At 43.1% G+C, this 18,122-nt stretch overlaps 2 protein-coding genes across 2 annotated transcripts in view; one reads left to right on the top strand and one right to left on the bottom strand.

Annotated features, from left to right (window-relative positions):
- The first annotated feature begins 7,901 nt into the window (after positions 1–7,901).
- On the top strand, positions 7,902–8,889 carry LOC119658694 (peptidoglycan-recognition protein LB-like). Its single transcript, XM_038066282.1, has 3 exons — positions 7,902–7,997; positions 8,062–8,397; positions 8,464–8,889. The coding sequence occupies exons 1-3, from the start codon at positions 7,961–7,963 to the stop codon at positions 8,655–8,657; spliced, it is 567 nt and encodes a 188-aa protein (XP_037922210.1). The 5' UTR covers positions 7,902–7,960; the 3' UTR covers positions 8,658–8,889.
- LOC119658690 (trichoplein keratin filament-binding protein) overlaps positions 8,708–18,122 on the bottom strand; it is a 167,329-nt gene continuing 157,914 nt past the window's right edge. The window contains exons 4-5 of the mRNA XM_038066275.1: positions 16,774–17,272; positions 8,708–9,878 (exon numbers count right to left, since the gene is read on the bottom strand). Of these exons, the coding sequence (XP_037922203.1) occupies positions 8,991–9,878; positions 16,774–17,265 (1,380 nt within the window). The 5' untranslated portion in view covers positions 17,266–17,272 and the 3' untranslated portion in view covers positions 8,708–8,990. The remainder of the gene's footprint in view (positions 9,879–16,773; positions 17,273–18,122) is intronic.

Genomic DNA, 18,122 nt, shown 5'->3' on the forward strand with positions numbered 1-18,122 from the left:
CTGCTTTTGTAATAAAAGGAATGGAAACCCTACGCCTACACATTCAGAATATATACTGCGGTTGGCTAACACACGCTTATATTCCAACCAGCTGGAGTGATGTGAAGGTAATGTTTGTTCCGAATCTAGGGAAACCCACCGATATACACACAAAAAGCTTCCCACCGATCAGTCTAACTTCTTTTCTGCTAAAAGGACTGGAGAGACTAGTATATCTCTCGGTGGCCACTTCACTGTATGCAGCATGCCTACGAGAAAATTGAAAGGGCAATATCATTTATGGACATCCAAGGCGCCTTCAATCATGCCTCATTCGCGGCGATTTGTAACGCGGCAAGACAGCATCGAATCGATGCGCTGTTAATCAATTAGATATTTCACATGCTAGAATGGAAAAAAATCGACATGTTGATCGGACAGAAGTCTATTCAGACAAGGTGTCGTAGTGTTGCCCACAGGGAGGGCTTCTCTCACCTCTGTTATGGCTCCTGGTAATGGACACCTTAATATGGCTCCTGAACAGCACAAAGCTCTTTGCACAAGCATTTGCAAACGATCTAGCCGTAATCATTTTCGGCAAGTTTGCGATGACATGAATGAATGAATGCAACACTATAATCCTATAATCCTCAGTTGGTGCCTCGATAATGGACTCACGGTGAACGCTAGAAAGACTAGACTAGTTATGCTCACTAGGAACATTAGGTGGGGCAGCTACATGCTACCCACCTTAGCAGGGGCGGAAATTTAGCTGGTACAAACAGTTAAATATTTAGGATTCCAAGTTGATGTGGAAGCAGCATATTCAAGAACAATACCAAAAATCATTCAGATTGCTCTGGTGCTGTATGACTGCGATATATAAGACATGGGGACTTTCACCAAAACGGATTCATTGGATGTATACATCAATAATAAAACCCATTTTGATGTATGCGTGCATCTGGTGCGTCAGGTGGACGAGATTGAACTTTGCTAAGAACAGGAAGTTGCTGGCGCAGTTTCGGAGGTTCGGTTGCCTAAGTATTACTGCAGTAATGAGTAGTACGCCGACCGTGGCGCTCGGAAGTATTCTAAATTTACCCCCAATCCATTTGGAGGTAAAACGACGCATGTAGACTTGATACTATTGGCGCGTGGAAAGGCGGGCAATCATACGGTTATGCGCCCATCTGGAAATTTCTTGGCAAACATCAGATGGCTCTGATGCCTGCCAAATTCGTCATCGAAAGGACACATTCCCTCGTAATCACCAAAAAAGAAGAATTGTCGATAAATGAAGGGATCACATCATTCGCATCTGTTCCGACAGTAGGGCAGCATTATCAGCACTAAACAGCAACAACATATCAAGCCAATTGGTGTCGAGTTGTCATCAGATGCTGATGATTCGGTATCCCAACGCAATTGATAAGACTGACTAGGCAGACCCTGACCAATGTGCGAGGCCAGACAAAAGCAACGGGATCACTCTCGAGACCATTCAACATCAACAACGGTCTAAGACAAGGTGATGCCCTATCATGCATCCTCTGCAACGTAGGCCCTGGCGCGATGCCGTTTAAATACGAGAGGCACCATCCTTTTCAAGTCCACTCAACTACTGGCCTGGCTGACGATATCGACATCATGGGAAGAACAACCCGAGATCTACAGTCTACCTTCATCCAGATCGAGCACGCGGCGGGAGATCTTGAGCTGGACATTAATGAAGGCAAGACGAAGTACATGGTGGCAACATCAGCGCCAATACCAAAACCGAAAGAACAACATCGAATTGTACTGGTCAAACGAAAACAATGAAGATAGGAGACTACAACTTTGAGACTGTTGAAAATGTCTCCTATCGAAAATCACAACCAATAACAGCTATGCCGATGGGAGCCTATTTCAGCTTACAAAAACTGTTCCGCTCGAAACGTCTCACCATAGGGTCAAAGCTCTTACTGTACAAGACTATGATTTTGCCAGTCCTTATGTATTCCTCGGAGACTTGGATTCTTAGCAAAAAAAATTGCGAACTCTTTGCCGCATTCGAGAGAAGAATCCTCCAAAAATGTTTGACCTCCTACATGAGGATGGATGATTCCGTAGTCTACAAAACGACGAAATCTATGAACGATACCACGACCGTCAGGCTGTGGATAAAATCTGGCTCAACATGGGCGAGAGGCCCGAGATGGGGCGAGCCGTAGGCCAGGACGCTAAACAGCTTTTGAGGATATCGGCTCGGCGCAAAACCGTGGTGTCTGGAGTTCCTTATTAAGGCAGGCCTAAACCGGATACCGGTCGTTGCCCCGTTGATGATAATGTCATCAGATGCTGCTGAAACTTGACCGACGAACCATTCCTGATGTGGCTGCCAGGGCACTCAGACATCGCTGGTAATGAGGAAGCTGACAAACTGGCTCGCCCAAGTTCTGAATCTACAATGGTAGGAACAGAACCAGCTTTTGGCATCCGGCCATCTACTATCCCTTCTGCTTTAAAGGGGGCAATGGCAAGGATTCACGCAGCCGAATGGAGAAATTTGAACTTCCGCCAGCAGCCGAAAATCTTTGTGAGGGTACCCTAGGCCGCTACAGGTCGGACATGAGAACGAGACACTGGCCCTTAAACTTAAACTAAACAGCCAATGTGAAGTGGAAGAAGAGATGGCTCTGCACTTCGTCTGCAGCTGCCCGGACTCTTCAGACCTCAGACGAAGATATCTTAGTACGGTTTTCCTCAACAAAGAGTCCGCACATTCCGTCTCTGGAGAATGTTCTCAGATACGCGAAAGCCTGCGAACGCCATCGACAAGAGGCCGATGAATAGGCGATCTTCGGGGACAGTACAAGGTCTAACAAAGTTCTGAGTGCTTAGAGTTGCGGCTCCTCCTACTAAACTAAACTAACTATGCTCTGAGATAAGATGATACGTGTCCCACTTGTAATGAAGAAGGGTAATCCACTGTGCATTTTCTATATGAATACCCCACCAATGGACGCATCAAACATCAGATCTTTGGTGCCGATGTGCTCCACTTACAACGGATAACATCACAACCACTGATGGAAATCCTGCGATACATAAAGCGAGTACAATGGGTCACTAGGTTCTGAGTGCTCAGAGGCTTTGCCTTTTCCCCCACCTCAAACATGCACGAATACAATTACAACGTAATAAGGTTAAAAGGTTTATATTTAAACAGAAATGCAAGAAAAAGTCCGAACTCTTCTCTGCGTTTGAGAGAAGAATCCTCAGAAGAACCTTGACGCAAAACCGAGGTGTCTGGAGTTCCTTAGCCCCAGACCGGATACCGGTTTTTGTGCCGTTGATGACGATTGTGTATAATTAATAAATTGGCACAACATAACAAATTTGATAAGAAATTGTGATCCCTCTCGCGCTTGTATTGTTGCTTAAGAATAATGTCATGGCGACAAACGTAAAGTAAAATACAGCGAAGGAAGTCAACCACAGTTAAATATAAGGTAGCATCATATCTATCAGCATATATGGATATTCACCGCCGTGTTAGTAACTCAAAGCCGCCCTTTCTCTCTTAAATTTTTGCGTATTTGCCCGACATCAAACTATTGAATTCCGTGTCGCTTCAAGCCATACAGCGTTAAAACTAATTTCACTTACTCTTCTGGAGACCACTCCTTCCCTTCGACAAATCCTTCCTAGATGGATATTATCGCTTCGGCACACACTTAGACCGCACGATTCATGACGAAAGCACCAAAAAAAGCGGAAAAAAGGTCCTTACTGCATCCCCCGCACACAATCACCTGCCATTCCGATCGTTTCCCAAACTACGAATCTTGGCGAATCAATCACGGCGCGTTATTTTGATCGGCCCCAGTTACAAACCCACGAAAAATTCTAAACTTCCTTAGCCGGAAAACGCGCGCTTTTCCACAACTCCGTCGCGCCGAGAATCCTCTGGGCAATCTCAATGTTTTCCCCGATTCTCCTCTTGGGGCTTAGCTTAGATTGCAAACAAATCTACTAGATTTTATGCCCGATTTTCCGGGAAATGGAAAATACCCTGCACTCAATAAGTCACAACTTAGTCTCTTAACACGCTTTCCACCCTTTTCCCGCTGGCCAAAATCCGGAAAGCCAAAATCACCGCCCGGCGACGACGCTCCAACTTATACGTGAATACTCCTATGTGTCACCTAACCTCAATTTGGTATTCGCCTGAAAACTTGTTGGAGTAAGACTCTGATGTAGCAAATCGTTAAACTTAAAATTAAAAATATTTATTAATTATCTCATACTTTCTCTGCATTCCCTTCATTCTTTTTGAGGTTTTATGTAAAAGTAAACCGTATTAAAACCGATTCTACGTGTGTCTGGCTATCTGTTTGCCTATCACACGCAATTTACTTGAAAACGGCTGGACCTATTGTTACCAAATTTGCTTGGAATGCGTGGTCTGCGATTCCCTTTTACATCCAACGAAGAGCATAATTTTTTGCACAATTTAGGGGAAGGCTCTGATATATATGAAAGGATTGTGTAAATTTCTTTCGCTAAATTATGGTCACGTGTAGTATCAATTAAAAGGGTTCAGTTAGTAGTTTTCGAAACTGATCTTGCTTCTAAAATACTACTACCATTTACTGAGGAAGATAGAGATGTGTATTATCTGCCCCATCACCCAGTTATAACAATGCAGAGATCCACCACAGAGGTTCGTCCAGTATTTAACGCCTCTGCAATAACAATGAGTACTGAACAGGCAATCGAAGGATAGCAAGGATGCAAGCACTAGACAAGATGCGATGGTTCTCATCAAACAAATATCGGACATGTTAAGGTCCAGTGGATTCAACCTAAGCAAGTGGGCATCAAATGATCCCAGCCTGTTGTGCGATATTCCTGAGGATTCTAGGGTTACACGACATACAAGGCTCAGTGATTGACACCCTTGGTCTGATATAGAACCCTATTGAAGCAGAACCTCTCAAGGAAGCTGACAAAGCGATGACTTCTATCAAGTATTGTAGGGATTTTCAACTCACTTCAATGGGTGATGTGTACTGCTGGCACGACCGTACAATCACATTGGCGTGGATAAGGAAGGAGCTCTCGTGACTAGCATCCTAAGTCGCAAAACTCGTTGCTAAGATTCGCCAACACAGTGAGCAATCCTGGGTTTGGGATCACATCAGATCATAATCCTGCGGACCGCGTTTCAAGAGGCATCTCCTCAATCGAGTTGTAGATTATGATGGCAGGATCCACCATGGCTCCAGGAAGCTCGAGTATCCGAGGAAGTGGTTGCTTCACGGGCATTGCAAACCAAGGAAATCTGTTGGAGCGATATTCAACGTTTTCAAGGTGTAATGGTCGTGGCCTACATGTCCTCTTTCATCACTCGAATGAAGGGGTCAATCTGCTTCGTGGAATACGAGTAAAGTCGGCCCAAAATCCTGCGGTTACTCCAAAATATTGCGTTAGCTAAGGCGATCGACGACTTGAAGGAGGATCGTCCGATCACCAAGAGGTTACGAATCATCCTTTCCTTGACCATCAAGGCTTGCTCAAGGTTGAAGGCGGAATGCGGAAACAACCGATTCTGTTGCCGGGAGACCATTATGTCACCTGCCTTATTATACGGGAAGCTCATCGCAATACTTTGTATGATGGGTTTTCCACTGTTCGAAGATATTTGAAGATGCGGTATTGGATCCACGATCCAAAGGTGATTCGCAACGACCTGCACAGATGCCTTACATGTGTGAAAGATTCGATTCAGCGGAGTCAGTAGTTTGAGGTCACCCATTTTGCACTGTGGAATGGCTTATGCAAAAGCCTGAGCTTATGCGAAAAGCCAAGCTTATGCGAAAGGCCGAACTTATGTGAAAGGCCGAGCTTTCAATACTTTGAAGGGCTAAGTTCGCGTCTTCGTATGTATGGTCACGAAGGCTGCATATCTTGAATTGGTGAACGATCTTTAAATCGAAGCATTTCTGGCTGCATTTAAGAGGTTCATTGCAAGGCGAAGCTTGTGCTTTGAAATCTATAGTGATCACGGAGCTAATTTTATCGGAGCAAAATACTAGATCAACAAGGAAATGAAGGACAGCATCAGAAAAAATCGCAGCCATAACGGCTAAAGAGGACATTACTTGGAAATTTATACAACTCGCTACACCACATTTTGGCGGCCTTTGGAAAGCAGCAATAAAATCTGCAAAACGCGATTTAAAGCGTGTATTTGACGAAACGAAGCTTGTGTCGACTTTCGAAGGGTTTACTACGATTCTCTGCCAGATTGAGGTACACCTAAACTCTAGGTGACTTGTTCCATTCTCTAACAATCCAGATCATATTGAGGCCTTGATTCCTGGGGGCTTTTTAGTTTAAGGGCCAATTAATACGCTTCCGGAGGTCGATCGCACTCAACGGGGCTTTTATGAACCACCAAACGTTTTGGAGAAGGTGGTCTCAGGAGTATTTGCACCACTTACAGGTTCGGACTAAATGGGACAAAGTAAACACGGTCAGTTGATACAGATTCGAGAAATGGAGACACCCCCAATGAAGTGATCAATGAAGTGCTGCTCCAAAAAGAAGACGTTCTTCATGGTTCATTGTTTGGGGATCGTGGAGGAATTCAGTGGACTATATCTTCCCTCAAACACTAATATAATAATTCATTTGTTAATTAAGTGAATATTACATTATATTTTACTTAAATAATTTATCAATTCAGTTAATATCTTTGGTAACCGGTTAACGGTCAGTCCATACTATTTTTATTTTTTCTTTTGATATCGGAAAGACAATTTTTCCGATGTGATGACCAACGCAATTCTTAATGCTCGGTACGTTCATTCCGCCCCAGCTGAAACCGAGGGGTTTCGGCGAGAGAACCCGCGGCGGGCAACTCTTCCGCGTCCGACTGACGGACGTCGAAATGTCCGCAGAGTTCACGCTTCCCTCCAATGCCGTCTGCCTTCTGGAAGAGAGGCTTTATGCTGTCTAAAGAGACCGTCTTGGGCCTGCTACCGATGCCCAAACTGAACGAATGTCCCTCATACTCGAGGATCTTATAGGAACCTCGCCGAAGCCACTTTTATAGAACATAAAATCGCAACAGCTTAACTATAGGTAAAATTCCACAACAACCGAGATTATGATGACTTAGCAATAAATATTTTTGATAGATATGTATCATCATAATCAAACAGAAACCAGCCCCCAAAGGTGATATATACATAATGACGATTACAGATTATGCCGTATGATCTCTGAAACAACTTTGGACTGCATTCGTAATTGACAATGCTAAGCAGTTTATCATATTCTGTAATCTTCAATTATAGAAACGCAGAGCGTCCCTCTCTCGTCCTCATCTACCATTCTTCTGCAAAGTTGATGAACAATATCTGATAATGAGATAAAAATTTGTAGGAGATAAAAAGCAATTATTCTGGACTCTGCAGAAATTTTTGTTTCACTTATTATGTCTGTTCAATAGACAATTAATACTTTTAATTGATTTCAAGTTTCTATGGAGAGTAATCTAAAAATTATCGTCTTTGGCGTAAAATTGTACGTTTTAAGATTGTACAGTTTGCACTGAAAGGAAAGAGAAGTTCTCTTCACACAAAAAAGATTTTATGCTCTCGATTTAAATTTGGGATTGTTTCCAAGGTCACTAAAACGATACCTATTCTCCGCTTACTGCCACATACACGTGAAGCAAATGTGAAGCATTTTTTTTTTTGACATAGATGCAGATCTCCCCCTTAATTTGCAACAATTAAAATATTTAGTTAAAATACATTTCCAGATTTACTGTCTTACAGACTGTGAAGCATGACTCTATCGACAATAGATCTTAGATTATTTCTATTTGCATATTATATCAGATAACGATAACACAATGTCCACTCCCCGAAAGCTATATAAGTCAAATTAACAAAGGCCCCCGTTCAAAAAATTCATCACAATGTTTAAGCTTGCGGGAGTCGTCCTCATTCTCAGCGGTTCGTTGAAACGAATCCCTTTCACATTAATCTTGCATTAAGCAAACTTTTTCCTTTTTTATAGTCCTCGTTTCGGAAAATTCGGCACTAATCACCCGTGCCCAATGGGGAGCCCGTACATCGAAATCCGTTAGTAAATTTTCCGGACAAATCCCTTATGTGGTTATCCATCACACGTATGAGCCGGCGGTTTGTCTCACAACTGAGGACTGCATAGCTGCCATGCAATACATACAGGACTTACACATGGATCAAAATGGATGGGGCGATATTGGTTACAGTTTTGCCGTTGGTGGAGATGGCGAAATCTACGAGGGACGTGGCTGGAATGTTGTTGGAGCTCATGCCCCTGGATACAACTCAAAGAGCGTAGGAATTGTATTCATCGGGGACTATAGAAGTATGGAAGCCAGCATGGCTCACTTAGTATTTTATTCAAATAAAATTAATGCAATATCATTTTCAGCTGATTTACCATCATTCAAAATGCTCAAGGCTGCCGTAGACTTCATTGCTGCTGGAGTTACCACCGGTCTTATAGCACCTGATTACAAATTAATTGGACATCGACAAGCCAAAGCTACTGAATGTCCTGGAGATAGACTGTTTAGTGAAATTATAACCTGGGACCATTGGACCGCGAGCCCAACACCTAACTGAAATCTAAATTTTCATTAGTTGATGGTATTCTCTTATAAATGACAAATATTTTCAAGGCTTAATTCTATTTTTCAAGTTTCACGCGTTAATTTAATTAAGTAATTAAAACAATGCATATCGATACAGTATTATAGCAATAAAACACGTGGTGAGTTGCCGCAAACAAGCATATAAATTTGGTACAAACATGAATCATTGACAACCTAAATGCAAGCAAATATTGAAGACGAAGAACTAATCCTAGGAATTGCGAAATAATAATAAACAATTGAACATAATTCAAAAGATATTTAAATCGAATCTCAATAATTTCGAAAAGCTGCTCGTTAACATTCACGTCCAAGCGACTCTTTTCCTCCCGAATTTCGGCCTCCTCGGTGAACTCTCGTCAAGGCTGCAGTTAGCCATTTTCAGCACCTCCTCGTCTTTCACATTTTCCCCACCCACCTCACTGCTATTGGCATCCACCTGATCATAGGCTTGAATAAAACTCTTCTGCTCCCTAACAAGAGCTTTCAATTTCTCGTTGGAATTCTCAATCAAAGCGACATGTTGCTGACGAATTTCCACCAAACGTTTCTGCTCATCTAAATTTTCAGAAAGCTCTGCTTCAAGAACGGTTTTTATTTTCTTGAAAATTAACGCAATTTGTGCCTCACGATCGTTAGACATCTCAGCCCATTCAGCCTCCCATTTGATAAGATTATGTTTGGCTTCGGACTCATACATTGCTTCAATCGTTGATTGTTTCTGCAACTCCGCTTTATAGAAAGCCTCGAATTGGCTCTTAAGACGCTTAGCATCTTCTGAACTGTGGCAGTTCAGAATGCGGTTAAGGGCATGGATATCTTGTTGGAGGTCTTCACGAACTTCTTCTGAACGTTGACGAATATACATTTTGATACGTTTGATATTATGCGGAATGGCTGCATTTTGTTTTTGCTGTTTCCGGGATCTGAGTTGATGAAGCTCGTTAGCAATCTTTTCCAGTTTTTCACGGAGATCAACCTCTTTTTCTCGAAGGTGGATGCTTTGCAATTCGCGACCTTTCAGTTCAGTAAGGTTTGACTCCTGCATAGCTCGTAGTTCTTTCAGTTCAGCTTCGCGTAGTTTCTGTTGTTCTTTAAGATTTTCCTCTCGTTTACGGGTCTCTTCTAATATTTTAAGTCGTCGCTCTTCTGCTTGTTTAGCTTCCTCTTCTTGGTGCATACGTTTCTCAATCTATAAAGAGAAAATATTAAATCAAAAAATAATAAAATGAGCGAACGATCTCTACATTTTCCTACAAATGTCAAGCACTGGCTGAGCTACTGACATGACTTGAACAAAAGGGAAATAGACTAAAGATTTAGGGTGTTCAGAGCTCCTCCTACATAGACCTCAGTCATAATCAAGAGAACACCCGCGGTGGATCTTCATACTCGGAGCGACTGTACTTCAGGGGATCAAGCAGGGGACTGCAGGATAGACTGAAGCGGAAAATAGCCATCTATGATCCAATATATCACTATCCAAGGGGTCAATATGTGGCTCCCCCCTGATACTTGGTCGCCTCAATGAGTACTACGCAAGACAATCTCACGACGGACCTCCTAAATCCATACTCGTGGGAATCAATGGGTAAAAAAGTTGGAAACATAAAAAAGATAACCGGCAAGCTGAACTTCATACCACATACAAACAGACCTTGGCACGTCTTCGCAATACTCATAACGAGGCGATTACACCCGAGGAGAGAGAAGTTGAGAAATCAGGAGTCAGGTATTACAGCCAGGCTCAACATTAGCCTAGTGTGAAGACCACAACCAATTAAAGTCCTTGATCAGAAACCAGGGACCAGCAGGAGTACATCTGAGGTTAACATGTCAAACGTCAGGAAGGAAACAGGTCTCAGTGGCGCAGGTGCTAAATAGTATATTCGCTAACTGAGAGATGGCCTGAAAACGGAAGAAGGCTCAGGATAGACGTAAGCCTTCAATCGCGGAACTGAAATTCCACTCATAGGCGAGGAATGCTCCCAAGAAAACCAAATCCGAACTCAAGAAAGAGGAAATCTCGGTTAAGAATGGGGAAGACCAGATGTTTGTTGAGCTAGTGCGATGAAGAGCATCCGACTGGACATACTATATAGATCATATCCGAAGCAAATATTCAGTCCTGAAGAGCAAGAAATTATTGAAGACCTTATCGTCAGGAAAATGTGTTAAAAATGGAGTTCTGGCCTTGTATTCACAGTAATACGATTTCGACCAGGTGTTATCCTTGTTGACTACGCGACGAAAAGCACAGGAGAATGAACCCGGACCATAGCCCCTAAATTGCGAGAGTGGAGGGGAGCCGAATCGTAGACATATGCTGGGGATCATATACCAAAGGCAAACATGAAGGCAATCTCCTTCCCCAAAGCCGGAGCAAGAAAGCCGAGGAGTTTCTGAATCTTTTCACTGCCCCAAATGGTAGACTTCACATACGATTATGAGGAGAATTCAGAAACAGGCGACCTGGTCTGATTATGCTTCAGGTTAAAGTTGCATAATTCGACAAGCCCTCACACGACCTCCTCGCGGTGGCCATTGGAAACCGTCTTCGGACGCGTTAAGAATGTGTAGAGCAGCGCTGGGAGCTCATCCAACTGTCCAGGATCTGCTTCTCTCCTGATTATGTGTTAGGAACAAGTGGATCTGGCGGTGGGATGAACCGAAGCAACAGCCCGGAGATCGTCCTCCATACACTGGAGAAGATGCTAATAAGACCCCAAGCCAAGGAGGGACAGCATACGCCAAGGACTGCGTGTCCAACAAGGAGCTTGTTATTTAATATACGCACGGTGAATACGTTGACCACCTTCAGTTTCAAATAAGACCCTTAACCTGATGCCCGGGCTAGCCAGGGTGGACTTTCTTCCCGGACTACTCCTGGGACCCATGAACACTATTATTAAAAAAAAAAAGAAATAAACCGACGATAGAAGAAGTGGTGGTGATGTTAGGTGCATCATTAAGAGGCAGTAGCCATCCATCGAGAGGTGCCAGCCATAGCACCGCTGTGCTGAAACCAATAGCAAGGACCTCCCGTTGCGAAGCTGCAGACGGACAGACATAGCACTCCTAAACTGAAACCCTCGACGTCGAGGTGTCCCTCAAAAGAACGACAAGAACGTCGATCACAGAAAACCTACTAAGAACCGATGGTCCATTGGTGTTCCGCTCAAAAATCAATACCAGAAGGCCATACAAATTCTCAGCAAGATTGCGAAAAATAAGTAGACCGGTACTATCGATGAGCGGGATGAAAAAACCTCGCTAAATACCGCGATCTCAAAACGAGGTCGAACAAGATCACAAGCGGAGCAGAGTGGGCAAGAGTTCGGACGCTAGCAACATCTGGAGAAAAGTACGCAGCAACAGTCAAACGGGCCACGAACTGCGAAACCATTCAGTGATGTGGCCAGGAGGCGGATGGTAATTCCGCTAGCGCCGGAGATGTGGACCAGTGTTGAAGCCAGGCTTTCGAAGATGGTCATTGAGCATCTCCTGGACGACAAAGGCAAACACACGAGATCCATCCCATGTTCTGATTCCTCTCAGGAAGTCCATGGATTCCACGTTATAACTTAGGAGAACCAATTTTCCAGGGATTTTATCGGTTCGTCCGTCGCTAAGATCAGCGACACCTGGGATGGCGTAAAGCTCAAAGTCATCCCCTACAACGAGATTCCTAGGAGACCGATAGCTTGCATCTGGATAAGAACAAGCTCATCCAATCCTTGCACCTTCAAAATCCCAGAATTCGCATGGACGACTGGGTTTTTATCAAGGAGTATAAACGGAGGGTGCCTGGAGGCACTGCAAAAGGTCAACTATAAAGTGCGGTTCGGAGTCAGGAAGGTAAAGGTGAAAGTGTTCCGCTTTGCGAAACCAGACGACGACCTAGATCCAATAGACGCCGCCAACGAACTGTTGGAGGAGATGAGGATCGATGGTCCGACGGGGACTGAAGGACCCCCCACGCAACAGATCATGCTGAGGGGAACGCAGATACATCTGCAGCACTCGAAATGCGCCTCGGCTAATCCACTTGTACAACATTTGACGAGCACCTTAGCAACAAAGAAGGTCAACCTGTTGATAGACTGCGGCGTCAATGCAAGGATTATGCTTTGGGGCAGTTCGAAAATCAACGAGAGAGGTGAATCATTCTTTGATCTTATGATTACTACAAACCTATCGGTATGTGCCCAAAAATATGGGATCTACGTAATGTGTAAGGATCTTGATGAAGTGTCATCGAAAGCATAAATCTGTACTGCCTTAAATGACCATTTCAAGTTTGAGGAATTTGGAGAAAATTCCATTGTGAGTCTAAGAAAAACCTAATTTACTCAAACGCCTCCAGGGGAGTCAACGCAGAAGTTGTTGACGACTGGAAAAATTCGGGTTGGATGGGTAGTCCGCCATTTAAAGGAACAGATCTCACTAAAGAGTAGAATATGGACACCTCGAGAAGACATGCACTAGCGGCATTGATCGATCGAATCGATGTAGGAGATGGGAAAAGAAAGGCCATAAAGCCAGGGAGTGCAATAGGGACCACAAATACCTATTGTGCGAAGGAAGGGAGGAACAGCATGTAGAAAAGCGTTAGAAGCAAAGAAAATGAGGTTTGCTCAAACAAACCTTAACCATTGCAGGGTCGTTTACAGTTTACCTAAGATAGAATCTCCCAAAATAAGTGTACCTTGCCGTCGCGGTGGCGTGTGGGTCACAGATTCCAATAATGAAACGATGATATGGACATGAAGTCGTCAAGCCAAGTGGCTTTGTGTGAGTGAAAATAAATGATGTATATATGTACAGCTACTACGCAAATGCAAGTCTATAGGCTTTTGCCAAGTTGGATATAGTTCTGGCCAACGAAAGTGATGTAAACACCTTTCGGAAAGGGGAGACTTCGTCAATTGTAACCTTGATCTCAGACAATCCTGCACTGGCGCATGGTATGTACTGGTGTATTAGCGAAGGGTACACGCACAGTGATCACCAGGTGATATTCTTTTAACTGTGGGGGGAGCCACAGGACAGAGCGTCAGCTTGCTCGAAACCGAGAGAGACTTCAAGCTTGTCTATAAAGACTTTGGATGAGCAGACATTCTAAAAGATGATATTTCCGGCAGCAGAGAAGCCGCAGAAATTGATACTTCTGCCCAAGGTTGGCGAGCCTTCACGTACCACTTGCAGTCTGGACACTGTAGAAAAATGCTACAATAGATTGCTGTTGAGAGTCAAGGAGGCCTTTCAGATCGATATTATGGGTTTCATAAAGCCAAATCAACCATTAATGCCATCAAATTGGTTACTGGCGTGGCCGAAGGAGCAATTCGGATGTGAGAAATGCATTCAATTCGGCCAATTGGAACCTAATACGCTCTCACTGTTACTGTCAACAAAGACTTACAAAAACGGAAGCTACGATGATGAGCCCCAGGAGTACGTTGTTTCCGCGGGTGTCCCACAGGGCTCCGTGCTGGGCCCCATACTGTGGAAGATTATGTATAACAATGCACTCAATCTTCCGGTCTCGGTGCAAGCCACGGTGGTGAATTACACCATAGTTACAAAGCATCTCGAAGATGTTGACTTATACTCACGCGAGTTCTAGTTTGACAATTGCGGAGGAAAAACCAAAGCGGTCCTAATCCGTGCCGTGCAGAAATTATGCCCGTATTCAAATTAGGAATCATATCATCGCTTCCAAGCCGATCATCAAATACTTTGGAGTGACGACAGACGCGAAACTCACCATATTGCGAAAGCCATCCACTGAAAGTATGACCCTTGCAAGGATGATGCCGAACGTAAAAGCGCCACGGTGTACCTCTAGGTTGCTTATAGCCACGGTGGTGAGGTCGATCTTGCTCTATACAGCTCCAGTTTGAGGAAAGACATTGTAGGTCTCATTTAATGCTAATAAACTGAGTCCAATCTACAGAATAATAGGCCTAAAGCTGTGTTCTGCCTTGAGGACTGTCTCAGATGATACAGCGTTCGTCATCTCGGGAATGATGTCGATTGATATCTTGGCAGATGAGATGACAAACATATACAGCCCAACATCAATCTCTTTTTAACACAGTCGAAGAACGCCGAAAGGGAGAGATCTGTAAACAGGTCGCAAGAACGTTGGAAATACTCGAGAGAGGATCGGTGGACACATAGACTAATCGCTACCATGAAGAAGTGGTTAGAGAGATGGCACAATAAGATCAATTATAATCTTAGCCTTTCTCATGGGGAGGATATTACCAGTGCCTGTACAGGTTTGTCCAATTGCGATTCCTCCACTGCCCACTAGTCTTGGGCAAAAAGGAGGAACCTAGATGAAACTAGGAGTAGTAGGAGGATACTAATACCAAAAAAACTACAAAAGATAGAGGAGATGAGAAAAAAATGATGTTACGGACACCGCCAATAGAAGAAAGGAGACCAAGCAAGAGTGAGCTAACTCCGTTTCGTGATATTATACTTTATTTTGGTTGCATGGTGTCTGAGGATTCGATCATTTGTTTTGATCAACAAGCCAGCGATGCTTACATACCCATGGGGATAGCAAGGTGAAGAACATCGATCGATTCATTGCTCAACCTACGCAAATCTTCGTAACTCGCAAGCCAATGGGGAGACGCTAAGTGAATGAAGTTATTTTTAAAAGAAAAGGACAACTCTTAAATTTTGCTATTGAAGCTTTAGATGTACCTGACGTAAAAATTTCTTAACTGATTTACATTACAAGATATTCTTATTTAAAGACCCTCCACCGATTTGTACATATCGCATCCAGCTAAATCCATTTGTTATTCAAAAGTTTACTGAACACACAACATCATAATCCATTCTAAAGCCAAGGAAGCCCCGTGGAATTCTTTTAGCGCACTTTATCTGCGTCAAAATATCCCTGGTTGAACTGAAATCTAGAGCAAATAAAATTTCTCTCCTGGAAGAAGGAAGTCTAGTAACCGCTTTTATTACACAAGCATAGTGGGCGGCAATATATCTTTTAGAATGTAGCTCAACGGCACATCATTAGTATTTGCTTGGATCAACAAGCTGTTTGGGCTTTCAAAATGGTATCATTGAAAAATGTCTCCGCAGACATGAGCTCATAAAGGGATAAGATACTTTCCATCCCTCATGATGATGGCACTTAAATTTCGTCGTTTTGAATGTATATGAGTAGGCGTCAATGGCATACCTAAAGGCATCAACGGAGCATTTAAGCCGTCTGAAGGGCTCCGATTACCTTAAATTCATTGAGATATACTCACTTGCTAGTTTAGACGAATATGGAAAGTGGGATCAACCCATATTTTCTAGACTTCGGGTGGGTGCTCTCATATGCAACAACTGTGTGAACGACCTCATCCAGGATTACACTTTCCCACATCACTGACACTTTTTACATTGACAAGAAAAAAGATTGAAAAGTTCACGTGAAAAGTCGCAAGGGGATTTCGATATGATGAAAATCCATACCCACATAGGAAGGCTCCTTCATTGCCTCGTTCGATATACATCACATGGTCAACAGAGTGGAATCACTATGAAAAATGTTCAATGCAAATGTGTCGCTGCGCCCTTTCTACGCCTTTCCGTAACTTCACCAGTCGCCATTCAATAAACTCAGCAAAAATGGAACATGTGTATCTCCCGAATCATTTTCTCATGGAAAATATTACCATATGCTTTCTAGAAAGGTAAATAATTTGAATACGTTGCTCGTTAGAGATTGATGGCAGAGAATTTCACTTGGATTCGAATTTGAATGAATATTTTTTTCAAATTGGCTCAAATTTGTAACAAATTGAATGATCCTTTTAGGGGGACGAATAGATTTGCACTTGTGTATTGCAAAAGGCACGGAGTATCCTCGATAGTTGAGAGCTAGCCATGCGAACGTTTTAAATGGTTATATGTTTGCTTTTTGATTTTTCAATTAAGGGGAAAAATTTTCACGAAGAAATCGAATTGAAGAGAGATCCAGTCACAAAAGGTTCGTTTTTAATGAATCTCATATACGGGATTTATTCAGAACTAATAAAATATTGAAAAAGGTAAAGTACCTGCTTATCCAACCAATTCAGCTTGGCCAACGCTTCATTATTCGTCTTTGATTCAAACAGAACGTTCTCATCATTAACTCCATATCTCCATTTGCCATACAATTTCGATTCTAATTCAAGCCTTCTCTTCTCTTCGCTCAAATACTTCTGATCCCGATCTAGCTTCTCTAGTAGGTCATTAGGAAGCTTCCGGGGTTTTGGCTTATTCACTTCCTGCAACTCTTGTTGATATTTTGCATTTTCACTATTAAGGAGTTGTCTTAATTTCGAGCGTCGTTCTTCCAATTTCGCCTCCTTTAATTTCTTTTCTTTCTCTTTACGCAACGATTCCTCCGCTTGTTGGTAGTATTCAGGATCAGTCCACGACTCAAATCTGGAAGTCACTTTAGACCAATGGTCAAAATATTTATTAACGGCCGATGTCCTTTCGATACGATCAATGTCGGCTTCGCGACGTCGAGCGAAAGCTGCTTGTAGACGTTGGGTTTTCATGATTCAACTGGAAAAAAGGAAGACGTGTTTATTTTTACAGAAATAAAGGAAATATTAGTAACACTACTGCTTACTTAACACACTTTATTCATTAGATCTTATCGGTGTCGAATGCGTTTTTGACCTCCTGACTTTGTAATATCCTTCTATCCGCTTCTGTAAAGTCCCAAGTTTTTACGCCTTTCCGTGTGCATACAGTTAGTTTTTCCTATCCACTCCTTACTGGAGTTTAGGGTATCTACACAGTCAGACTTTACTTCAGTTTCACTATCACCAAACTTAATGCTGTGCCAGTGATAAGCTCACAGCAGCGAAACAAACACAAAATGAACACAGACACCTATGGCGACTGTCATTCGAACCCAGAACAGCTAGAGGTTGACGGTCTACCACTTAACTATCGCCGAAGCGTTAGTAATTGCCTTTTGCTGACAAATGGCAACAGCTCTCCCTTCATTTGTCTTAAGGGTAATTCCTACGTTGGAATCCGTTTCCTGAACAATCGCAACCGTCAATTCTGGCTGGTGTCTAACTTGTATCTTTGAACCAGCCATGCCAATATCCGATTTCAAAAGCGACAACGAAGCCACACGCGTCCAAATAGAAGGTCCCCCCATAAGTTCTTGCAGAGATAAACATCAGCGTTCTCAATCCCGATCGCGTTTACAATGCAGGCTCAAAAGTGTTCATCCCCAGGGTACATGTTGCCCCTTGAGATTTATTTCTGAAGCCATCAAATATACGAAACCATGTGACTGGACAGCGGGGAGCTCAAATGACCCCGTTTCATTCTCTTCAGACTACCTAAACAAACAGGCGACAAAAATACGAAGACACAGTTCCTCCTCCAAGGATCC

Source organism: Hermetia illucens, chromosome 6 (genome assembly GCF_905115235.1).
Source record: "Hermetia illucens chromosome 6, iHerIll2.2.curated.20191125, whole genome shotgun sequence".
NCBI classification, from domain to species: Eukaryota; Metazoa; Arthropoda; class Insecta; order Diptera; family Stratiomyidae; genus Hermetia; species Hermetia illucens.

Excerpts from the sequence above, each read along its gene's own strand:
- LOC119658694 (XM_038066282.1), top strand. The coding sequence starts at position 7,961 with ATGTTTAAGCTTGCGGGAGTCGTCCTCATTCTCAGCG. Across the intron at positions 7,998-8,061 it reads AGTCGTCCTCATTCTCAGCG|TCCTCGTTTCGGAAAATTCG; the intron begins GTTCGTTGAAAC and ends CCTTTTTTATAG. Across the intron at positions 8,398-8,463 it reads ATTCATCGGGGACTATAGAA|CTGATTTACCATCATTCAAA; the intron begins GTATGGAAGCCA and ends TATCATTTTCAG.